We start from the raw sequence: 26,801 nt of genomic DNA on the forward strand, positions 1-26,801 counted from the left end.
GTTATTTTTGTTCAAGTTTTGAAAGGGTCGGCTTACCAGTATAATTACAGGCCTTAACTCGATGGCGAGGAAGTGATGGGGTAAATGATGGGGGCTGGGAATGACAACCCGAATGCAATATCCTTTTATATGCAACAGCCACACCAGTGGGACAGGCTCCAAACCGATCGATGGTATGTTATTGGACATAACGTAAACATTTTGATCGAAGTGGAATCGATTTCATTAGTATGGTTGCGACATTAGGTAGAAATACAAGGCTATTTCGGTTATTCGACCAAGCAAATAATCATCTCCACCATCATCACCTCCATGGCCTTCACCATTGTCACCATCATCCCCAGCCGTATCACCTCCATATTCATTATTCAAATTAACAGATATAATACTCTTCTGCAGTATTATTAATGCATAATTAATTTAATTAATTTTAATCTGGCATTTTCCTTTTTTTTCCTTTCAAGCAATCTGCTTATGACAATCCTTCGGATTCCTTCCCTAATTTGGTAGTTGATCATAATTGTTTGTTATTTATGAATGCGTAAGAAAACCAAGAAAAAAAATCAAACCTGTATACATTCATTCGTTTTTTAAGTTCTTCTTTGATCCACCTCTTAAATTGTCCCATTTTCCCGTATTTTTTTTCTCTTTTTACATCGCCTAAAAAATCACCCTTGATCCTTTTCATGTGATGCTATTTGATATGATATATTTTCCATATCCTTCCAGGTTTTCATCTGCCAAGAAATCAAGGCACTTTAAGAAAAAAAAACATAAAAACAAGGAAGTGCTCAGCATACGTTGAAGTGTTGTATCAAAGCAATACTAGGTATTGAATCAATGCGAATTCATTTGTATACACTGAGCTCTTATGCGTTAACGAGAAACGTCAAGCTGTGCTAATTATCAAGCAACACTCATCCTAACATCCATCATGGCGAACCACAAAGTTCCTCGTTCTGTGTCCGTGATTGGGTTAAGGTTTGTTTTGATGACTGCATTTCTGCAAATGGATTCAGTTCGAGCTTACAGTGAACATGGTGAGTATATTTTATAAAATTATCACGTTAAATGTAAAAAGTACCCTGTAATAAAAATGTTATCGGTTTCCCTGAATAGCCAGGTATAGCAGCTTTATTCTAGTTAATGCCAAAATCTGTAATAGACTCCCGACATGGCATCACTGGATCAAGGCATTTCTATTATAGGTCATTAAGGTCAGTGTGTCCACACTTAGAAAAGTTTGTCTGAACAAATAGGAGAGAACTCGGACAAGCATGGTTTAGCGCTTGAATGTCATCAAATTCAATATATATTTTTTTCAAATGAGCTCATATCAACCTGGTCAGTAAATGCAAATAAATACAGTCGATGATGTGACACTGTCACTACATGTATTTATTTTGGAGAAACGTCAAGCTGTGCTAATTATCAAGCAACACTCATCCTAACATCCATCATGGCGAACCACAAAGTTCCTCGTTCTGTGTCCGTGATTGGGTTAAGGTTTGTTTTGATGACTGCATTTCTGCAAATGGATTCAGTTCGAGCTTACAGTGAACATGGTGAGTATATTTTATAAAATTATCACGTTAAATGTAAAAAGTACCCTGTAATAAAAATGTTATCGGTTTCCCTGAATAGCCAGGTATAGCAGCTTTATTCTAGTTAATGCCAAAATCTGTAATAGACTCCCGACATGGCATCACTGGATCAAGGCATTTCTATTATAGGTCATTAAGGTCAGTGTGTCCACACTTAGAAAAGTTTGTCTGAACAAATAGGAGAGAACTCGGACAAGCATGGTTTAGCGCTTGAATGTCATCAAATTCAATATATATTTTTTTCAAATGAGCTCATATCAACCTGGTCAGTAAATGCAAATAAATACAGTCGATGATGTGACACTGTCACTACATGTATTTATTTTGGATTCGTGTTACGTGAGACTTCTCAGAATAGTATAACAGAAACTATTTAACAAGTTTGAACGAATATTCCACGATCATGATGATTTACTCCAGAGTGCATTATTGCACATCAATTTTCAGAAGAAAGCCCAGATGGGGATTTTGACAATTTTCTATGTATTATCAAAGAGATATCACCTCTAATTATCTCATTGGTTTTATGGAATATACCCTGATAATGCACATAGGGGTGGCGCAATGTCTTAATATTTACAGTATATTCTTGAAGATGAAAATGAAAAAGAAAGATAAAAATCCATATTTTATTGTTCGAAACAGACATGAAATTAAATACTCCCAAAATTTGCTTTGCCCAATTGATCGTTGGCCCGGCAGCCGCTGTGCAGCGCCATATGGACGAGGCTCTATCCCTTTAATCGTTGAACGCTAAACAGGGTAGCAGCAACTCCCATCCTTTTACGTCTTTTGGTCTGACGCGGCCGGGGTTCGAACCCCCGACCTCCAGGTTGTGAGGCGGACGCTCTACCAACACACCGGTCTTTTATGACAGAGATGAATTAAAAAGAACAATAAAGTACCAGGATGACCCAGGGGGTAGACAGGCAGGGGGCAATTTTTTTTCTGTTAGTACTTGTGCACCCGACACAAGAGGAAAGGGAATGTGTTGGAATGTCTGAACATTTAGAACTTATCCTACAACGATGAAAACGAGGAAGTTTGGGTATTATTACTGGATATAACATTTCATTTTATTTCGTAATGTTAAATAACTGGGGTTTTCATTGGGCCTTTTCACACGTGAATCTTGAATCATCATTGTAATGATGATCGCAAATCGTCTATAGAATCAGCTAGCCTTTCACATGCTCACTCAAAAACATTGAATTCCCGAGCAAACGTGGTATGTGGCATTGGTGACTTGTCAATCACTGCATCGCAAATACAAACTACGATGAATGAATGAAAATTGCATAATCTACGAAGGTGTTACGTAAGCGCACCCCAAAACACAAAACAAAACAAAAACAAAAAGGTGTTTTAGAGGTCAAGCCTTTCACACGCCAAATTCGTACTGTAATTTAAGTGAAACTCCACTGGAATTCACCTTGGGAGTAGAATTTGAGTTCGTGATTGTGATTAGCGTTCGTGATTCTAATGTTGTTAGTCTCTTACCCTTTTCCACCCTTTTCCATCGTCTTAGCCAATTGTGTTATGAGAGTGTACAATCTTACTTGTTCACAGGTTTTCATTCTCATTTAATATTTCCGTTCCCATTTTAATATATTTCTATTGATCCACATAAGGTCCTGGATTTGTAGGATGTTACCCTGTCGGAACTGAATGGCAAAAGTTTCTTGAGAAAGATGACATGGTTGTTGAAAATGTGGAAGGTTGTGTACTTCACTGTAGGGAATTCAAATATGCTACCATCACTGCTGGGAAAAGCTGCTACTGCAGTAAGGGTTTCGAAGGTATCACAAGAGCGGGTGATGAACGCTGCAACGCCAGATGTGACGGGAATCCTTGCCAAATATGTGGAGCGCACACATACTACTCAGGTGATTAGTTTTAATCATATTCATGGCACTATTTTTATGATATTGCAGGCATCTCCCTCCCCTATTCATTTTCAAAGGAATGGAAAAGTGGGATATAAACATGGGGTGACAGAAGACAGATTTTTTTTTTTGGGGGGGGGGGTCAAACAGGTATTTGCAGTGTTAATTGTTCTTTTATTCAGTTTAAAGATTAATAATACAAAATGATGGGATTAGTATAATATACAAATAATTTGACAGTGTTCACAATCGGGACAGGTAAACAGCCATTCTGTTTTTAGGATGTAGGCCTTCATAGTCCAGATCAGACTTAGATGAAATTGCGAGTTGGTTCGAGATTGGGAGTCAGATTCCCTCTACATGTATGTTAGCTTTGGGGAAGAGGGCTTGCATAAAATGTACATGAAAGTCTAATCTGGACTAGGGTTTACATTAAGTAAAACCATGATAAAGCATATTGGAACACATGGCATTGATGCTGTCAACCTCTGCTGGAATACTAACATGATTGCACCCTTCCCTTGTTCGCAAATATTCAAAATTATGTCAAAATTATGTTTAAAAAAACGTAGCTTCAGTTTATAATATACTTATATCACTTACACAAAACAGGCATCCATCTAAATTCTAAAATCAACATAAATTTCATTGTCATATTTCCAGTTTACAACACAACCGAGATTCTGAAAAGAATGCCTTTGAATGCCGGATTGTCATGCTGTCAATTTAACGAATCTTCTAATCATGTCTACGCTGAATGTATGGTCCCTACGTTGGTGACCACTACAATGGAATCTTACGAGGTCACTTCTACCATGCCTACGTGCTTTCCTGCTTCCCAAGTCGGTAAGATATGCCATGTTTGTCCAAAGGGACAGAGATATGCTATATTTTTTTTTATCAGGAGCAGTAACCAAGCTGAATGGAATATTTGCGAACGAACGTATTTTTGACAACATCCCTAGGTCTTTTCGCGCCCAACAACCTCGGAAATGCACCAAAATTAACCGCAGAACTGAATTCGCAGTAGTAAATGAGACAAGTTACCCTAAACGGAGACCCATCCACTCTGATACCCCACATGGCATAAAAAGTAAAATCTTTCATTTGATACCCTTTCAAAAAAAATGTTCATCTATCACGGTCATGAAGCTGGACAGTGCACAGGCCAAACGATGCTCCCAGAAAACTTCGCACAAACAATTTGATAATCGAAAATTAGTTAGTTCATGTAATCGACATGAATTCTTCCGTAATTGGCCTAACGAGTAAGAGTAAACTAAAAATGGTAATTATCTATGGATGGTGCCTTAAAAAGCAAAAGTTTTTCCCCCTGGAACTGGGCGTTGTGGCGTGCGCCTGTAATCCAAGCTATGTGGGGAAGTTACAAATTGATGCAGAGATTCGAGGTTCGATCCCTGGTCACGTCTTTCGGATGGTGACGTTAAAGGTCGGTCCCAGACGTAAATAATCATATCTGATTGATACACGTCTGACAAAACTCAAATACACACACACACACACCCCAAACAACAACACCAGTCATGGGTCCCTCAAACAGATCCCTTGTCGGCGCTTTCGTTCAATGCGGGTGCGTATAGCCTACCTTCACCTGTGGTGATTTTTTTCTTCGTACCAGTACACAGTTTGAACTCTGGTATTTCATTTTCCCAGACGACTTTTACAGAAATTATTTTTCAGCATAACAGAGGGACTCAGAAAAATAAAAGGCTCATCAGCTTTAAGTTGCCTTGTCTGAAGTACGAACATTAAATGGTATGCTCTCTTAGAGTTCTTCTCCCCGAATATTTTGGATTCATTTTCATATAGATCTTTGCAAGCATGACTGACTACGAGAAAATCTGTTTTTCTTTAAAAGGTCGCCAAGTCATGCATGCAAAGAATCCATTTGAAAATTGTATCCAAATATCCAGGGAAGAATAACTCTACCATTGCATATCAATAAATCATACTTCAGAGAAGTCAACTTCAACCTGATGGGACATTTTTATACCCATTCTGAAAACAAAACCCATTATAACTCATTGTGAGAAGATACTGCAATAGTTTGTATTCCAGAAGGTATTGATAAACGAGAATTGCACAATCGAGATACTACATGTTTACTAATTAAGTGCCACGTTGATGCCACAGTCAGATCAACCAAGCTAATAAAACTGACTGATCATGCTGATTGTTTGTCATTCGAAACTACGCGATAGCTTTGGTCATCTCGTTTAGGACTTGCTGATGTAACTTGGAGCCTGTTTAATATAGACGAATACGAGATATATATCTGATATTGTATTAAATTGGACTTTTCGTGTTGGTTAAGAAATAACTTAAAGACATTCGTTTAAAGTTAAAATATCACTATTATCAGACTTTTTTTCCCTTTCATTAATCTGTCTTTCGGATTTACAGATCAAAAGATAAGACCTAGCTGCAGCGAAGAGCTGGTCAATCACTGCTGTCAGCGTCACTCATCATACTCACGTAATAATATTTTCTTAGTACATGTACATTCTTACAGGCAGGTAGGGGTTTTACCACAATGGCGTAGGTAATGGTCCACTACCATTTTTTTCCTTTTAGAAGTGAACGAAAAAGATAAAATAAAATGGGTTAAAAGAGACAGAAAGACATGAAAGAGTATGTAATATGCGTCTCACAAAAAACGAAAAAGAGATATTTCATTACAAAATAAAAAATACAATGAACAAATTGCCTATTTTTGTAAAGCTTGGAGTCTTCTCAATCAGTGAGACACGCGTAAGTGAGCAAAAAATTGAAGAAAGGATAATAAAAAGTCATTTAGCGGGCGTATCTGAATTTCAAAGTTAAAATCACGTTTCTAGAAAGTTTCATATCATATCTTTAATGTTAAGCCTCAATTACAGAAATCGGACAAGAAATAACAGAGCTCTGTTAATTTCAAATAAGACTGGAATTCCAATAATTTCATAAAATGAAGATGTTTAATATGCTAGCTTTTAGATTTGCTAGACACTGCGTTTTGTTGACAATCAGCCATGCACATAAAGTCTTACATGTAAACAGTGCAATAACTTTAGTGGGAAACCAGTGAAATCAGGTAATGAAATTATGGAAATACAAAGTAGGTTTAAAAAACCAGAACTTTGTTATTTCCCTACCATTTTCCGTAATTGAGGTATCAAATTAAAATGCAGATATAACTTTTAGGCATGTAGTTTGCTTTAAAAAAAAATATATATATACCCCCGTCAAATGGTGTTTGGAATCCTTTCTTCACATTGTTTTTACTCACGCATGCGTGAATGAGAAATTTTAGATTTGTCCAGCTTAAAGAAGACACTCTTTGCTTTACAATGATAGCTAATTGATCTATTGTATTCATGATTAAGTTATAATAATTTATTGCTAAATCAAGGGTTTTTTTGTGGGACGCACTTTATGTAGCCCAACTTCTATCATACGAGTACTAATTAGAAAAATGGCGAAATAATTGTTCCGCACCCGCTCCAATCTCTGTCAACATAACTCGATTTTGGCTCTGGACTTTGTGATATTAATTTTTCTTGTACAGTCACACCAACGAAACTAACTCCAAATGAACCCATGGTATATCATTGAAATTAATTTAGTAGATTTGGTTGGTGTGGAGTCAGTTTCAAAGGTGTGGCTTTGGCATAATACCATGAACAACATAATGACATATTGAAAAATACAACTCTACAGATGTGTGGAAAGGGTACTTACCATGAAATTTGTTTGTTTGTCTGTTTTTTTTTTTTTTTTTTGCTGTACCTTAATTAAAATACAGAGAGAAACACGGTTTTACTTCCATTTTCACGTTAATCAGACCTCATACATGTAGACCTCGTGTTGAATAAAATGAATTAGGTATTTGATTGTGTCTCAACACACCATAGAAGGTTAATTATAATTACCAATCTAATTTATTTTTTAAGCATCGCTCCCTTATCTAAGCTCATTCTGAATTTGTGTTTTGTTTTTCTAAAACATCTATATAGTCGTTCGATCTTATCATTTGATTAAGAGGGTGGCTATTTACGTGGGATTCATTTGTGTGTGGGGGTGAAAATATCCAAATGAAAGATATATTGAATCACAACTTTGAAAATATAAAGTGTTAAAGTATTGATAAGTGAACAAAGTGAGAAAACAGAGATTTACAGAGATGTACATGTATTAAAAACAAGAACGTGATTTTGATAGTTTGATAGTTGCTTCATCCCATACTATATTGCTCTCACAAACATCTTATCTGTATTAAAATGATTGGCGAAAATTTGCATTATTCTTATTACGGGTTGATTATATATTGCATAGTTTGACAGATAACGTATTTATTGTTCATTTTAGTTTGGTTACGTATTGTCATTGATGTGGCGGTGATGCTCCTCGTTCTATTCCTCATCATACTGAGTTTCATGTAAGTATAACCACTATGTTTACGCCCTGAGTGTAACACACCGGTAAATGTCGGAAAAGGCTGAAGTTAAAAACCTAAATTGCTTACCAGTTGTGTAATGAGACAATAATTTTGAGGGGCCCAGACATGTTTTATGGGGGGAATTTTCTGTAAAATATATTTTTAAAAAAGGAACGAGACAGAATTATTATCTTTTTAAATCTAAATTTAAAAGCAAATTTTGTGATAGATTTTGGCATGATATTGTTCTTTGTTTTGTTTCCTTTTTTTCTAGGGGTCCATTGCCACATTGTCCCCTTTCGTTCACACCTTCTTTTATCTTAAAATACATTCGGGCTTCTACTTAACCTCCGAGGAGCCATAAACAGTTGGGAACCCCCCCCCCCCCAAAAAAAAAGTATCCAGTCCAAGTTTTCTAATGTCCGTTTCTAAAAGATCACATTCCCTCAGTCCTTCCTCTTTGGTAAATCTAACGGCATGACAAGGGTCCATCTGATCAAAATTAGTGCAGCACATCTAATAATAAAAGAACACATGTTTTGGCCAATCCTTTCTCTATTTGCAGAGTTGTACGTTTTTGGAGGAACCGTCAAAGGGGCATGTTTGATGAATGGCAACCTCGCAGCATTCATCAAAGAGGAAACGAGTCTAGAATTCCAAGGTCAGGTGGTGATCTTATGAACAGGAATCACAGCTATCGCAATCTCTCGGGATCCAGTACCCTTGATCGTGGACTGGAATCTATCGATCAAGCATATGCTTCTGTGGCAGCCCAAGGACCGGCAGCAACGGTTCGCTCATTCGATGGCGAGAACGGAAATCATTATGGTTCGTTACCAGATTCAGCTAAAGGTGCAATGGCATCAGAGTCATGTCCATCAAATACGCCACCCAACATTCGCAAGTGTAATTCTGGTGAAGGGGGAAACTCTGATCCTGATCTTCGCATGGTCTCCGACCAGACTGGTAATCGACATGCGCGGTCAGATCTGAAAAGTAAGCCAAACCCTGTTGTCAAGCCTAGACAGAAGGGACATTCTGAGGATTCTAAAGTTGAAAAAAAATCCCCTGACCAGACAAAACGGAAGTCTTTGTTCGACCACCTGCCAAAACTTCAAAGTTCGCGAAAGCCTTCTAAATGTGATGGCACTTCTGTTAAAAGTCGTATACCAACCATCGATAGACCATCGGGTGCCCTATTTTGGACAAAAGAAAAAGCAAAAACCAACGTGACCGAGTCACTCGATAGATGTACAGTTTATACGGCTGAAAAGTTTCTTGAAGATCCAAAGTCAAACACCATGCCACATGGCATCTATGCACTTCCCGATAAGTCTAGCAATGGCTCATCAAAGAAGAAGAAGTATTGTACCATGCAAGGGGGAGGTTCTGTTGATATCGAACTCCAAGCATCTCAGGACGGGTATGGAAGATTCAATAGGCTCTTCAAATCTCGGACCAGCGGGAAAAGCGAGCAAAGGCAAGGGGAAGATTCGTCATCACCCGAGGAATATTCGGTTCTTAAGCCCGAACTGAAGACATCGGGCTATGACAAGCTGGCACACGGGAAGGACACTGACGGGGCCGCTGCCACTGACCCAACTTATAATATTGTCGGAGATGACCCAGGAAGCGCGTGTGAAACCGGCAAGGTCATATACGCAGCAGTGGATGATGATGAGTATGCGTTGGTTGGAGAAGGGACAGCAGTTGCCGGCCAAAACGGAGACTACGAGATGGTTGCATATGGTCAGATAGAATGAAAGAGAAAAGGAAGAATATTTATGATGGCGCTATTGAATATGACGTCATGTCACTGATAAGTGTATCGACATTTATTCGGTTTCAATAGCTGGGACTTTTGCTGTACTATAGACATGTGTGATAGGCTGCTTTAAGCATTTAGTAAAAAAATATTTTAAAAAGTATACGGAAGATACAGAACGATTGGAGCAGTGGAAGGAGTGGAAGATAAAGAAAAAGTAGTAAGAACAGAAGAAGGTGAAGAGGGATAAGCAGACGAGACGGGAAACGACTGAGAAATACTGTGAAAATGAACGAAAGAAGAAGAGAGGAAAACAAAACGGATTGAGGGATATCAGAATGTAAAGAGGAGAATAATATGATATAAAATGGTAGACATCATGAACAATACCATGTGCACTGTAACAAAAAAAATCACAAAATCATTTGAAAATAAAAATATCATGGCACGAACACCTTGTTTTAATATGAAGGTTGTCGAATCAATTAAATGTCGCACCAAAGAAATTGAGTGAAATTCATTTCAGCTCTGCTAATCACCGCGACTTCACTATTGCAAATTTGCAATTTAAATCTTGATACAGTATGAGTCTTCACGCCCATTTTCGAAATATTAGCATCCGAACATTCGATAGTTGAATGAATTTGACAAGACATTGTCCGGTAACGTGGGTCACCATTTGAGAAGCAAATATTGTTCAATTTGATATTTTTTATAATACGATTTACTGTTTTTAGATAAACGCGCAAAGAGCGTTCGCATTCTAACGAACAGCATTCGAATTCCCTCAGGTCACAGGGTGGTGAAGGTTCCGGCCATCAATTTCATGAACAGGCATACAGTTTACACATCTATTCAATGTATTTAATTTTGTACTGTTACGAGTCTTTTTTGTAGATATTGTAGGTGTAAACATAAAATTCATATTGGGAAGTATCTAAAGCCCAGGTTTATTGCCACTGGATCTAGATTTGGTAGATTTCCATATACTGAACTTGATGAAATCTCAGCCGAAAAACTACCACACTGGAGATCGCCAGGACTAGGAGCAATGACGCGATATCTAGTTTGAATGCCAAGCTTATTTTCCTATTTTTTCGGCAATTACACAATTCATTCTATAATAAAACCGTTAGCCACATAAGGACACTTGGCCGCTGATTATTTTTATTGGATTCGGTAAGAACTCAGTTTATATCGTCAACAGTTGCTGTCACCTTGCATTATCATTGATAGATCAACTGGATGAATTCAACCCTTTATCCTCTTATAAAAGAAATCAGCAAGAAGTAATAAAGAAGAAAAGTGCAAATTCATGACATTACAGCTTTCATGAACATGTTGTTCCAGGGGGTTGGGGGGTATTGAAAACATCACTTGTATACATGATAGATGTATGTGTTAGATCTGAACAACACTCTTCATTAAAGTCTTATTTTATAGCCGATGCTGATGAAACTTGTTTTAAATTTCTCTTCTCATTTTATCCTTCAAATAAGCAAGATTGCTCTTTTTTGTTTCTGTTTTGTTAAAAGTTTATTTTTGTTTTACTTTAAGATGGCAATAGATCAGTATTACAGGAAAGTTATTTCTGATTTAAAAGGGCACATTCATCAATCAATAATTATCATTATCGTTATGGTTTTGATAATAAAAATTGTATAAACTGATAATTTATCTACTACAGCTAAAAATAATAAATGCTGTCGAGAATCGAATTTTTTGGCCATGCCATATTTGTAAATATTGTGAGATAAACTAATGTTTGTTTTTTTTTGTTTACCATATATTGTATATGATACATGTATGTGTATTCTATAAAGAAATATCCTAAGTAGGCCATTACATATATTTGTTCGTAGTTTTATGTGGTTGAAAACTGAAACGTTTCCCTTAATTTTCAAGAGGATCAACTACAATTAAAACACGTTTATTTTCTCTTTAATATCATATTTCATGTCTAAAGTCACAATGCATACGTCATAAAATCTTATTAAAAATAAATATATTTCAATTATGTACTTGAAGTGTGCTTTATATTTTCCCCAGTACACTTACTAACAACAACGGATGCATTCATTTAGCACCTAATATTTCGTGTTTCTAAGCGCTTTACATGTACATTGTAAGTATCATTACACCCGTCATCGGATCCGGACATGCTCGCACATAATGTATGTTTATTATTATATTATATTTATTGTATATATGTATTATATGTAATAATTTCAACTGTTTATAACCCGTTGCATGCTGCAATAACTTGGATTTTGACATGTTCATGAATCACAATGAAAACATAACCAGATTAATAACTTGTTTATGGTTCGATAATTTACGATACAATATATTTTTCCTCCACTTTATAACAAAAAATAAGCGCACAGTGGTAAATGCATACAGCGTAGGAACAGTGGTAATGATCACATTAAAATCTGCAAATCAAAACTGAAAGTTGAATTATACTAATGGCTTCTTCTATCCTGAATTACGACAATAGATGTTTGTTTTGAACAGTGGACAACTTTGATCACTTTTAGAATATATACAGCAAAATCAATATGATTTCGAAGGTAATTATCTAAAAACGATCATCTTCAAGTTATTCATTCAAAAAAATCACGAATATCATAATAGATATTCAACATGGCCAAAGATTCGTACATTATGGTTCCCTTTAACATGGGAATTGACCTCGTCGAAAATTTGAAAGTCATATATCCACGTTTTCTCTCTTCCTTTTTATCTATTGTTGTTGAAGTCTGTGAAATTATTAAAAATTTTAATCAAATTTCATAAGAAAAAAAGTCAAAAGAATAGGCAATGCTTTATTGTAATTATTCCTCACCTACTTTGAACAGCTCCTACGATCAAACCTACCCATATTGTTTCCCAGTATGTAACAGTTTGATATGCAGTCTTATTTAGCATTTAACCTACATTCAGGTCTCATCCAAGAACTTCAACAAAAGAAACTTTTAAAAGGTTTGAATTGCTTTTTTAATAAATGACTTGTGGAACATCATCACGTTAAACACTTCAAATAAACACATCAAATTAATCGATGTATCAAATTGTTCGAATAACAAACATTAAATCATCAAATACGGTAGTCAAATGTCAAAGTTTACTCATGCCTGCATGCATATTGGCTGATATTAGATAGCCAAGCGTGATTGGTCCATAGCTTGTCTGGTGATATGATCGAAATCAATGTATTTCCCCAGTACAGCCGGTCCACCTTCGATGAATATATTGACCAGTCGGTCTATGAATACATTTTTCTACGTGTATGGCGCCCTCTAGTGGATTGAATGATACCAATTACACGGAAATGGGCGTTGTGGCGTGCGCCTGTAATCCAAGCTATGTTGGGAAGTTATAAATTGATGCAGAGGTTCGAGCCCCGGTCACGTCTTTCGGATGGTGACGTTAAGGGTCGGTCCCAGACGTAAATATTCATATCTGATTGATCCACGTCTGACAAAACTCAAATACACACACACACACACGGAAATAACACATGTTGGACTAAAGTAGTAATCGTTTACAATCAATCAACACTCGATTATAATCAATTACAATCAATCTTTTTTTTTTCTAACATAGAAAATAATTTTAAAAGACCAAGGCAATGTAGATTAAGTAGCCGATTTAGAGAGTTCCAATTCAAATTATTACACGGAATCATTTATACAACTCAGCATTTGCATTTATTTGGTAAAGTTGATTCTAATCTGTGTAGCTACCGTAAAAAAAAAAGAAGAGACTTATCGTCATTTATTTTTTTCAATGCGAAAAAAGCGAAACTGAAATGGAGAGATGGCGAAAATATTTTTTATTTTGTTTCTTTCACCAATCTTACTTTGGAAGACATATTTTTGGGGACAAAATTTCCCCTCGTGATCATAACCCCTCGGGAAAATATTAATCCGGCGGTCCAAAGAATGTTTATATTACACACCCCACCAGTTAATATCTGTATAATATACCCCTATTTAGAAGATTGAATCAACTGTGTATAAGAATCAGTAAAATTCAGTTATAAGGTCAAAGAACGCACGTTCGTGAACGTACAGTTGAATTTTAGATTGGAAGCGTATGTTCGGAAACGAACAGATGTCACCATCTCCATAAAGTTTGTTCATAATGAGAACTATCATAGTATAACATTAACGAGCATATGCAGGGGCGGAAATTTATCTCAAAAGTTAGGGGGACAAGGGGCTGGCAAATTTGACAAGCAAAAAAAAGGTTATCACCACAAATTTCAGGTAATTTCAACGAAAAACACATGTTTTATTTCGATTTTGAATGATGAATTTCTTACCATCATAAAAGACCGGAAATAGTAGGGGGACGTTTGATATTGTGTCCCCCTACTATTTTGAGTAGGGGGGACACGTCCCCCCCTGGGATTTCCGCCCATGAGCATATGTCACATTTTGAGTTCATCAAACCTAGGATAGGCGATGACGACTGACTCAATTCAATTCTTTATTCAATTTCCATTCAAAACATAATACAAAGTAATATAAAGTAATACAAATCAAGTACAATTTTACAGACGAGCATTCTTACTCAGTAGAGTTCGGCCATGATGTTCAAGAAAACATGTTCTTGAAGAACGAAAGGTTCAGCGCTATCCAGGAGTGAGCCTACTCCACAAAAAAGTAGCGTATGTCCCCTTATATTTCACTGAGGCAACAGGTGATAGATTGTTGCTCATAACCAATCTTTAATTGAGAGAAATAAATACGCAAAAGTAGCCTTACAGGTTGTTTTATCAGCAGGGTATTGATATATTGTTTTATCTTCATTGTATTGATTGATATAAGTATCAATTTTTTTAATATTTTCCATAAACACTTCCTTATTTATCTTTTTATTCATATTGTTTTGTGTTTATTTATTTGCATTGTTTTGTATGGTTATTTTATAGTTGTGTTATCATGTCTTATGTTGTGCAATTGAGTTAAGTTCATAAATGATAACATTTGAGTTGAGTTAATAAATGAAATGAAGCAAATTATAAACTGTCATGGGACTAGAAACCAACAATATCTAAATAATATTTTAATGATTTTGGTCTCCAAAAATAAAATTAATGAAAATTAGCTTTTCTGAAAGGGAAACTCTTCTTCCTTATGCTGTCAAAATATGGAATTTTTAGAGTTTAAGATTATACGAGAAAACTTGAGTTGTTTTCAGTTCTACATTGGGATTTTTTTTTCTGGACTGGTTGGAAGTCTCATTAACATTGCACAGTGTGCTTATACATCCCGGGGGAGTCACTTGCATTAACGAGTGGATACCATGCGCGACCAAAAACACGTAAAAGGCATGTCCTGTTCAAGATAATGCACATTACGTATGTAACGTAATAAGGGTGTCAAAGACACTAAATGAAAAAAAAAATCTATTTCGCTAGGAAAGATACGTGTTTAGGGTCAAATTTGCGAGGGTATACAAAGACTAAAATGTTTTGTAAAGGATGTACTTTTTGCCCCAACACTAACGCTACGTGTTTAGAGTCCGATTTGCGAGAGGTGTGGGGGATGGGGCCGTGCTAAACCCAATGCTGTAGGTAAAGGTAAAACCGACGACCGTAGTCCGTGACATATAACAATTAAAATATCGCTGTATTTGCTTAGGGGTTCTATTCAAAGAATACTTGCCAAGGGTATCATTTTGTTTCCAATACTTGTTAAGGGTAGGGTTTCACACGCCAATACTTGGTAAGGGGTGCATTTTCAGAATATGGAAATTACTTGTTTATAGTGCTTTTCGAGACCCCATGGTCGCGCATAGTATCCACTCGTCAATGGAAGTCCCCCCCCCCCGGATTATACATGAATCATGCTTGATTAAAACATTGTTTTTCTTATTTGTTGAAGCTCTTGCTTAACTTCTTTTACATTCCATCGAGTACTTGCATGGGTTATTGTTGACAAGTGTAGAAGTTATATATCATAATAAAGCTTTGGATGCTCTTTTTCAAGCTCACTGAAGATCTCAAAATTGATTTTAGGCTACCTACATGTACTGTTACAGTACATTTAGGTATTTTTGCCCTTACAAAAAATTCCTGTAGTACTCTGTGATATGTACTGCAGGAAGTATCGCAGGAAAGTACTGCAGGAATTACGTGCACGTAATTTGGGACGGTACTACAGAAATGTACAACAGGAGTACAACAGGTCCGTGTCCTGTGATACTTCCTGTGGTAATAACCGCATAAGTATGGCAGGAAGTATGACAGGACACGATCACCACAACCGCTACAACCGCTACAACCACTACCACACTACTATTAGTACTACAGGACAGTATCACAGGATAGTATCACAGGATAGTATCACATGATAGTATGACAGGACAGTATGACAGGATAGTATGACAGGACAGTATGACAGGACAGTACTACAGGAATACCGCAGACCAGTATCACAGGGAAGTACTACAGAACAGTATCGCAGGACAGTACTACAGGAGTACCGCAGGCTTCTGGTACTGTGTCCTGTAGTACTGTCCTGTGATACTGGTCTGGTATTCCTGTAGTACTGTCCTGTGATACTGGTCTGGTATTCCTGTAGTACTGTCCTGTGATACTGGTCTGGTATTCCTGTAGTACTGTCCTGTGATACTGGTCTGGTATTCCTGTAGTACTGTCCTGTGATACTGGTCTGGTATTCCTGTAGTACTGTCCTGTGATACTATCCTGTGGTGATAAATAGTATCACAGGACAGTATGACAGGACAGTACTTTAGGAATTCCGCAGACCAGTATCACAGGAAAGTACTACAGAACAGTACTACAGGACAGTACTGCAGGAATACCAAGAGACCTTACCGCAGGACAATTCCTGCAGTACTGTCCTGTGGTATTCCTGTGATACTGATCTTTGATATCTTCTGTGGCATTATTGGTCTCATCCTGCAGCCTTCTTGTGATACTTTACTGTGGTAATCCTGCAGGGGTATTCTTGTTGATTTCCTGTGACAATCCTATGGTATTGTCCTGTAGTAGTCTGTGCGATTTTCTCACGACACCGTCCTGCACTGGTTTGTTAGGCGTAGTAGTTTGTAAGAATTTCCTGTGATCCAGCACAACAACTTTGACATCTTGACTAATGAAAAGAGGCGTGAAAAAACCCACAAATTTGCAAAGACGTTAAAAGCATATTCACATACCTTTATTATGTATGAGCTGTACTATGCACAGTATAGAACATCTTTGATATCATAAATGACTGCTAGAATAATGCAGTAACATTTCATCTTTAGGATAAGACATGTACAAAGATTTATATCCATGAACATTGAGATGCCACATGAACTACTTTCACTATTCATACATTGCTGCCATTTTGAGATCACTAAAGAAAGCTAGATTCGACCCAGAATCCTTCCCTCTAACACAACAATAAGCGATTATTATTAATACCTTGGTCACATTCCTTGACCGGTTGCCTTACGGCGAGACAAAATCAGCAGTTTTAGGTATTCCTGTACAAACCACCCACGTGTAGCTGGTAGTAGCTGGTACAAGGATGATTAAGACTGTTAATTTTGACTCGACGTAAGGCCACGAGCCGGCGAATGTAACCAAGGCTTAACCAGTATAATGGTTGCAAAAAAAACTGTAATAGCTGAGCAATTGCATTTTCCCCTTCTTGTCAACACCCGATTGGCTTAATACTAAAAGCAGAACATCCTTTACTCAACCATGTTATGAAACAATGGATAACCACTTCTGCATGTACAGATAATGCATGGTGCACATACAGTAAGGGATGAAATTATGATGTGTTGATCACCAGTATAAACTTAAAGTACATGAACGTAATCATAATCACTTCATTTTGCTCAGAATTCACTTAAGTCCATAAATACTGAAAGATATTTTTGAATGAATTTCACATGATTTAGAACGTTCACCATAGGTTAGAAAAAATATGAACATAAGATTACTTTGCCAAAACGTAGATCAAATCTATTGAGACATTAACCTTTTTGACATTGAATAGGCATATCATTTTACACAGTCTTCTTGTCTAAGAATTGCTCCAACTACGTATTGAAGGGTTATATATGAATGTAAGCATGAGCCCATCATAAACACGAAATTGCGGCATGTAATTTGATTTGCTACATGTCATAATTGATAACTAAATGACGTTCAATACTTGATGTTGCTACATAAAATAATTAAGGTCATGTGGCAATGTGAATTCATACCTACTCGAGTCATTTAGTAATTTCAATTAGTATATGACCTAATTAATTATGACATATAGCTCAAAATTGACTTGAATAATTATGACCAATTTGATTGACCTCAATTATTTGAAGTAGCAACATCAATTATTTAACATAAGCACTCTCAATCGAGGTGGAGTAACTCTTCTTTAGGTCATGTTACTATTCGAATTGGAACATGTCATTGTTTAGGTCATGCAGCAATTCAAATTACTTGCTCAAGTAAACAATTACAATTGTAATATCACGCAAAATGAATTAGCTGTACATGACATAATTCTGTTCTTTGATGGGCTTATGCTTCCATATATTAAGTAAATGGCTTTAATTCTTAATGATTATCCAAAAATTCATATACATAAAATAAACCAATATGAAGAGCATCATATCCAAAGTGATCACCAGTTCACCCAATGTTACAGTACAAAAATAAAAAGCTGATTTTCTTATGTACTTTCACACATGTTATACATGTGCACTGTATGTCACTTGACCCTGGCAGACAATAGAATTGACAAGCAGTGAGTCCTACATGTACATGTAGCTGCCTGGTTTGCATACTTTAATGTTATATGAATTTCAATCATGGCCATGTGCTGTTTATACACTAAATGGAGGGATCTTGTCATAATGTTATGTCAATTAAAAACTGAATAAAATCCCAATTATCCTGAATAGCTAGACTAGCCCCCTTGTAATGGACATTGTAATCTTGTTTTCTTTTACCTTTCATTATTTTTGAAAATTTTCATACAACTAGGGCTGGGACTAAAACCCGGGTACCCGAGTAGAAAAATCAATACCCGATACCCGAAAATTGCTCACCAGTATAATGTACATGTATTTGATTTGTATTGCGTAGTGTAAGACATGATTGTAACTCATTACAAAAGTACACAAGCCTCATTTTGAATTTCACCAATTACCCTCTAAATATCCATAAATATACAAGTTTTCAAGTGATGATGATGTGACCGAGATCGTTCAATCATCGCCATGTTTCTTTTGCAGCGCAGTGACGTCATCCAGCCACTGCGACGCAAACCAATTTATGAATGAAAATATAGTAAGCATGCGCATTGCAAGCCTCAGCCCCACGCAGTATTACGTCAAAACAAGTCTGCAATACTCTGTCACCTCATACCAAAATCGACCTACGAAGCACCAGCCAATCACGTTCTTGTTACCATTTTTAGTTCATCATAAACCGAAAATGGGAACACGATCGTGATTGGCTGGCGCATTTGACGCTCCGAAACCCGGAAATCAATTGACTTTGTTCACGTAGCGATACAAACTCACGAACACGATGTAATATCGATGCTACTTCGTAAGATTTTGACGGAAAAGCAAGAATACAAATTTGCTTACCTGTGCAGTATCGGTGAGAAAACCTTTTATAATTCATATGATATATAGGAAAGTGGAATTCTAGGTCGATTTTGGTACGAGGTGACAGAGTATTGAAACTTGTTTCGATGGAATACTGCGTGGGGCACGGGAGGCTTGCAATGCGCATGCTTACTATATTTTCATTCATAAATTGGCTTGCATCGCATTGGCTTGATGACGTCACCTATGGGGTTTTTCCACCAGTCATATTTCAAGTGACATGATTTTCAGGTACCCACCCGAAAATTACCACGGGTACCCGAAGAGAAAAAACCCGAAAGTCCCAGGCCTACATACAACTCTTTTTTTTTTTTTATACTTTATCAAAGCTTTTATGATTATAAATGTAATTAAATAATTTGACTTGATAAATGTATATTACTGGTATACTAATTGTGAATTTTTAGCAAGAAACAGTATTTGTGTTGGATTAATACATAAAAATGTTGCGAAATTTCGGAACAGCGTACCCAGGCATCACAAATTTGGTCTCAAAAGATGTGCAAGACTTGAAAGTAAAAAGGCAGCTAACAGCCTCCCAGTCATTAACCCTTAGTTAAATTGGACCAATTTGACCCCCCCCCCCTTCCAAAAATTTTGCGACCATGCTGTCGCACAATTTTTTTAAAACATGCCTCTTTCTAGTCTTGTGCATCTTTTGAGACCAATCTTGTGTCACCCGGTACGTGGTTCTGTAATAACGTGACATTATGTAAGTACATGTCATACCAAAAATTGCTCAAAAACGTGATTTTGTGTACAAAGTCAATGCAATAGAGGAAAGTATGATTTTGTATTCTAATTACGCATAAATTAGTATTATCACTTACTAACAATTTGCGTGAAATAATTTACAATTTAATTTTGTAAATTATGCCCTAGACAACCCATGTGCCAATGTTAGACGCGATTGTGCGGTCAAGATCTCAAGGAAGGGGGGGGGGCCCTGGAAACCCCCCCTCCCCCCTTCCCCGGCCATATCAACTCCCAAAATACCCTGGCTTTAGTTGACTTTCTGGCTCCTCTTGAGTAGTCACCATTCATTGGACAGCTTGTTTTTATCCAAGTCTGTATAGCACGAGGCAGCTTAATCTGTAGAAAAAAAAACACATACCATTACGATAACATGAACAACATAAAAATACAAGAAATAAGGTGTTTTGCCCCCATCTAGATCTCTTTTCACAAGTACATATCTATCGGATAATGAGGTCCTTGCGGCTATCTCTCTTAGCATATTCTTGCTTATAAAAGCAAACTAAGCCGAAGAGTGACAAACAATTTATAATGCAAACAAATTGTCATAAGCACATATTGAAACTCTTTAATAAAACAATGAAGAATAAATCTACATCTTCTAACAAGGATTACACTGTATGCCACTGCATGAATACAATCTGCTTAATTTTGTAATTATAATATCTACTGAAGTGAATGCCTATATAATCACCTTTTATGAACTCCAACCGTGTCTTGTACAAGAACATGGCCTTTTCTGTGTACACCTGTAGTATCTTTCCCACATAATGCTGGACTTGCTGCTCGATCATCCAGAGATCCCTCTTTGAATCTTTAATGAAATGAAATGAATTTGAGTGACATAGTAAAATTTTATTTGCAGGTTAATACAAATACATGATGTAATAAAAATACATGATAAAACTTCTTCATTTCCATATTTCAGTGTTACAATTCAGGTGCAAAGAGTCATATTCTTTAATAATATTCAACATAAAATCAATGAAAACTAGTGCTGTTGTCGATAGGCCTCATATCGACATTGATGTCGACATACGAAGGATTTTCAAAATTCCGACATGTCGACATGCACGCACCCACATCGACATGTAAACATAAAATAAAAAGGGGTCTAGCCTACAATCACGAGTGTAAAGATTAGCTGAAAAGTTAGAAGCATTTATCCACAGTAATTGGCGCGATTAAAAGGTTTATTCAGCTTAGCAGCGCATTAAATGAAAAAAGAATATCTGCGAGCTGTGCGGCAGTAGAAATACGTCAGTGCAGGGCCGGCCTGCCCGATCGAGCCGCCCTCGATATCCCGTTATAGCGAGAGTAGCATTCACCGTACCCATCCACGGAAATATGTACCCATCGCGCGCTATTCACCGTGCTTGATAATACGTTGCTCCTCAATGCATTACTTTTCACATAAACGTGAGCAGCAGCGAACACGTGTTTTTGTCAAAGTTGTGACTGCCGCAATTGAGCGCTTACTTCATATCACGAAGTCACAGAAAACTTCCCTTCATTCGTTTGGAGATCGTTGCACGGATCGCCGCGGAAGTGATACTGAAATTATCGGTCGATTTTCATTACTTTTCATTGTCAAATTGAGGAGCTTGCGTTTGCAGCAATGATCACTGTTGTAATTGGTGATTCTCAAATTGGCTACGAGTGTTATTGAGCAATGCTTTCGAAACCGGATCCTGGTACAAAAACTTGATTCTCCAGAAAAAAAATGTGGATTAAATCGGTGATTTTGGAAGCTCAATTCCCGAACTGAGCCTGTATTATATAGATCTAGTGTGGGGATATCACTTGTGTCAAGGTGAATATATTTGATTGAGAGTGTTGTTCCACGATCGAATGCTTTTTTTTTATGTTAGGGAGCCCAGGCTAAATTACGGTCCCTTTTTCATGTCGACATTGTTGATGTCGGGATTAATTTTTAAGCGACATGTCGACATGGATTTTTGTTCCCGACAACAGCACTAATGAAAACATTAAAAGTAGAGGAGCATTTTAACCTTACTCACAGTCTGTTATTGTCGCTAAAGTCTTTACAATAAGAAGATTGGGCACTTTGCCGACATCGCGTAATGCTTTGCATCGATTTACATGTATAATAGTCTTTGTGCCTAGTCTTTTCTATGTAGTGTCTTTAATATGTAGATAAAACATGCGTCCTTTAGCTAGTTAGACGAACAATTTTGGAAATTAAAGACGGATCCATATTTTATCAACCGGAAGAGAAATTAGTGCTTAAATGAAGCTATTTGAGGGATATTGATGATATTTAGGGTGAATTGACTTCACATCTTTTCGTAAGTTTGTCATGTTCATAGAAGGCCGGACTTGATTTTATAGAAACCTCTTTTAAATTTGTGGGATTGCCTACCTCGAGTGAAGTTTGTGCAGGCTCCACTCCACTTCACTATTGCTACACTACGCTCCACCTACCCAAACTTTGAGACCGTGAACTGGATCTGTCTGATATTCCGAGTGACAAAAAGTGGGATCTTATGGGGGGGGGGATATCAAATTCATGCAACATCACGCTCTTTAAAAAAATTAAAACTAATATTCTTCCTGCACACAAAGTTTCAGTTCTTCTCCATGCCTCTATCCGTCTCAAAATTGATGATTTAGAGCCAACATGAAGTTTCTCACACGTATCAATATTCAATACATCGCATGCGTGTGAGGTCGGTCGGGTCAGACCAGGCCCGGTATCTCGCGAATATTGCATCCGCATGCAATGTTTTGAAATCGGCAGCGAATTATAAATATGTGTGAGGAACTTCATGTTGGCTCTAAATCACCAATTTTGAGACTGATAAAAGCATGGAACTAAATGAAACTTTGTGTAAAGTAAGAATATTAGTTTTAATTCTTTTTAAAAATCAAGATGTTGCATGAATTTTATATTCCCCACCCCCATAAAATCCCACCTCTGTCACTCAGAATATCAGATCGAGTTCATGGTCTCGAAGTTCGCGTCTGTAACGTTGGCGAAGAACAATAGAAAACAAGATGGCGGCGTAAACATCGGGCAAGTCTCTTCCGTCTAATCATGATATTTTTCGCATTTTTTGGAATGAATTTCTTCTTCAAAAATAACGACGAGAGCGTAGAAATGTTGGAAATTAAGTTTTATCCCATGTAGGCCTACATGATTTAGGTCTAACGTTAGGCTAGATCTTTTAGAAGGAAAGTAGAAATCTCGGGGCCGGGGGTGAAAGTTTCAAGTTTTGGCTTCCTCTGTGTGGGTATATGAGAAAGGATCCCTGGCTTCATTATGAGAGTGACCTTACGAAGTTACTTTAGTAAATGATTTTCACTCTCTAGAAGCCGCCTGGCTAGGCCTACAGCCATTCCCGATCACGATATTTTGAAAAGTGGTGGATATATTGACTTCAAATGTGACTGAGAGACTTGTCATGACATTTGGGAACAAATATTGGTGATGAGGTATGCTGGTATTAATCGGCCGGTGCGAAACTGCATTAGCGCCCACCCCTGACCTGGCTACAATCATGACAATACAAACATCCTCACCGCCGCCATCAATATACTACTAACTTAGCCAGCCGTTGGCCGTCCCCGGCCGCGCACACCGCAGATCAGCCCCCACCCGATAAGCGATCGGGAACAACGGCAGTGCAGTGGCCGTACGGTAATGATTAAAAAGTCGAAGAAATTTAAGTGCATGCCGCGCCAAACTACGAAAAATGGATCTAACTTACTGTTTATAGCCTGTTGTGTGAATGTCTTAAGAAGTCGTTGTCCGAATCTGATCCATATTCTGTTAGTTTTTGTTGAAATATTGACGGCCTTCTTCATCAAGCTTCGGGTTCAGCTGAGCAGTTACGAACGTTTTTTTTCAAATGGCGGAACCGGAAACACGTATACGGTACAGTCCGTGCGTTTGTACGGGGAGCTCGGAGGGGGGGGGGGTCTTACTTTTTACTTGGCAACCAGACAATTTGACTATTTTCGCCATCATTTATATATCATATTATTAACGTAAAGGAATTGAATAAAGTAAAATTCAAATATTTATTTCTTCTTCCTTTCTTTTTCTTTTCTATGTCTTTTAATTTTTTTCTTTCTCTTTATTCTTTTTTTTAATATAAGGATAGGATTTAAAAACATGTCTCACAATTTTACTGAAAATATGTTATATAGGCCTACTAGTATGCAAGTAGGATGACAAAGAAAGCAATGAGGAAAATCACAGCTCCAATCCTATGTATTTTTAATTTTATTTCTTTTCAAAAACACACATTTTATCCTTTCTTGCGATCGAAGGAAAGATCCCTTTATAAGGTTCAAGTAGTAAAAGAAAATAATCTTAGATCAAGTGCCGGCAGGGTATTTTGATAAGGGGTGGAGGAGCAAGACAAGCAAATATAAAGATACCATTTTGAAGCGAAACATAAGAAAAGATAATAACTTTGCCAACGAGGTAAAAAATAATATGATATCGGTTGTGACACTTTAAGGATGGAAAATAGTTTGAAAATATATAGATACAAACTTCATACAAATTAGAAAAAAAGAAGCAAAATAAACTGCCATCATATGTGAACAGAGATACAAGATTGTTCTTGCAATTAAAAAACATATTTACAAACTATATATAGCTTCGCATCATAAAAATAGATTGAAAATATCCAAATTTATTTGATTTAAAAAGAAATAGATATAAACCAGCCTGGCTAACATATTGCAAGGTGGCAAAGATATAAACCGGGGATATAAAGCAAAAAATAGGCCTTAAAATGGAAATTAAATATCCTATTTTTAGTTTATCCTATTCCACCTGTAAAAAATATTGTGAATAGGAGAACAAATATTGAAGTAATTTTATTTATAATAATATATTTGTAAGAAAATAGGTCCTTTTTACTAAAAAAAAATAAATAAAAAAATAGATGGGAAACTTGGAAAAATGTATTTTCTCGCAATAAAAACTTTAAGGGGCCAGAATCGCATTAAAACTTGGTTATGAAACGTGTAAAACAAAATCTTAGATAGCATTTTAACTGAGATTTATTTTTTAATCAACATTCAACGCTGAACTTTCTTATGTTAATTGTTTATCAATATTTTGTGAAAACAGATAGTGTGCACATCGTCATGAATATTCATTTGGTGGGCTGATGATGTGACATTCCCATTTTTCTTTTTTAATGTTAGATATGAAATTATGATTATCTATTTTTTCAATACATGTGTAAATAATGTGTCCCCATTGTAAAGTTGCTGCATTAAATAACTAATGCGGTTAATTAGTCGTCATTCCAATTGTTTTAGTTCTTGGTAGAAATATGTTGAATAAATCTAATTTCATATATTGTACACAAGAACATGGGATATGACATCATCAGCCCACCTAATGAATATTCATGAGACATGCCTAAATAAAACTGTTTCATGGGAATATTGCAAATCCTTAAAATTCAACTTAACTTCGTTATTTGTCATCCGATTTTGAATAAATTTTAAGCATTTTGTTTTGTGAATTTTACTCTATTTATTGATTATCTCTAGCGTTGACCTCCCCTTCAATTATTTTCTTGTATTGTTAGAAAGAGATGGATGAAGTAGAATAATACGTTCATGCTTATATTTTTATTCATTACAATATCTCTTTGAAATTCAACCCGGCTTCCTCACAACCATTAAGCTCTAAGAGTGTTAGGTGTGTCCTGTATATTTCAACACGTACCCTTTTAAATATAGTCATTTTTTTATTATTCATCCTGTTTTTTATGAAAAATAAGTGGCGAACAAACAAAACAAAAATGATAATTGAAATTTAAAAGAGCGCATGAAAAAGAAATAACCCTGAAAACGAACAATAGTCCTCAAAATATAAGTTGCCCATTTTGGGGTCAATAATTTTTCGCATTTTTCAGTTCGCGCTTTGCTCCTAGTTTTGATCTAGTACGTATAGTACCCTTTCTCGTAGAAATAGAAGCTATGATCAAACTTAAAACCTCTGAGTCTCAGTAGGCATAACCCCCCCCCCCCTCGCTGATATAGACCTACACAATGGGACAGGGTGAAATATAATTTTGAAATAGGGCCTATATGTCACAATCTAGCTATCACAAAATTAAATTTTCATATAAAAAATTGTACTTTTTAAAATGAATGGTGCCCTTTTAAGCCATATGGCCTTCTAAAAATATAAGACTCAATACGCTACTGACCTCTCCCGAAACTGAAAAAAAAGATAAATCCCTCACTGGAAATAAAAAAATTCGTCTGTGGTACAAACAGGGCTTCCATACAAGTACTGAAGGAAACTAATTTTTTCATGTACTGTACCACAGAAAATACACCAGTAGCGTCTGTGATACAGTTTCAGTCATATTTCTGGGGTGGCTGCATGAGAAGTACCGCAGGAAATTTTGAAAGTATAGCACTGGGGTTGCCATAGAATTTTAGAAGTGCCTATATTGAGTCCTGCAGGAAATTTCAAAATTTTCATTTACCACAGAAGTATCACAGGGTTTTCATAGAAGTGTCTTTAATAGGATCGAGTACTGCAGGAAATTTCAAAATGTTCATGTACCACAGAAGTATCACAGGGTTTCCATAGAAGTGCTTAGTAATAGGAGTACTGCAGGAAATTTAAAAAATGTTCATATACAACAGAAGTATCGCAGGGTTGTCATAGAAGTACTGCAGGATATTTTAGA

General features: G+C 36.6%; 1 protein-coding gene and 1 long non-coding RNA gene across 5 annotated transcripts; one reads left to right on the forward strand and one right to left on the reverse strand.

Moving 5' to 3' along the window:
* Positions 1 to 582: 582 nt before the first annotated feature.
* Positions 583 to 10,095, forward strand: LOC129280869 (uncharacterized). Of its 3 annotated transcripts, XM_064112413.1 has the most exons (6): positions 774 to 1,040; positions 3,236 to 3,490; positions 4,154 to 4,336; positions 5,915 to 5,986; positions 7,859 to 7,928; positions 8,494 to 10,095. In XM_064112413.1, exons 1-6 carry the CDS (start codon positions 935 to 937, stop codon positions 9,689 to 9,691), a joined length of 1,884 nt encoding a protein of 627 aa, XP_063968483.1. In that variant the 5' UTR covers positions 774 to 934; the 3' UTR covers positions 9,692 to 10,095. The 3 variants fall into 3 exon arrangements, with proteins under 3 accessions (XP_054772841.2, XP_063968483.1, XP_063968484.1); XM_054916866.2 differs by lacking the exon at positions 5,915 to 5,986 and having other exon boundaries at positions 583 to 1,040; XM_064112414.1 differs by lacking the exons at positions 774 to 1,040; positions 5,915 to 5,986 and having other exon boundaries at positions 3,047 to 3,490.
* A 6,772-nt stretch (positions 10,096 to 16,867) lies between these two features.
* Positions 16,868 to 23,806, reverse strand: LOC129284017 (uncharacterized). Of its 2 annotated transcripts, none has more exons than XR_010296275.1 (3): positions 23,647 to 23,806; positions 20,798 to 20,917; positions 16,868 to 20,439 (listed from the first exon to the last, which is right to left on the reverse strand). It is a non-coding gene; the product is annotated as an uncharacterized LOC129284017 (long non-coding RNA). The 2 variants fall into 2 exon arrangements; XR_010296274.1 differs by lacking the exon at positions 23,647 to 23,806 and adding an exon at positions 22,487 to 22,505.
* Positions 23,807 to 26,801: the final 2,995 nt, after the last annotated feature.

This window comes from Lytechinus pictus, chromosome 17 (genome assembly GCF_037042905.1).
Source record: "Lytechinus pictus isolate F3 Inbred chromosome 17, Lp3.0, whole genome shotgun sequence".
Classification (NCBI taxonomy): domain Eukaryota; kingdom Metazoa; phylum Echinodermata; class Echinoidea; order Temnopleuroida; family Toxopneustidae; genus Lytechinus; species Lytechinus pictus.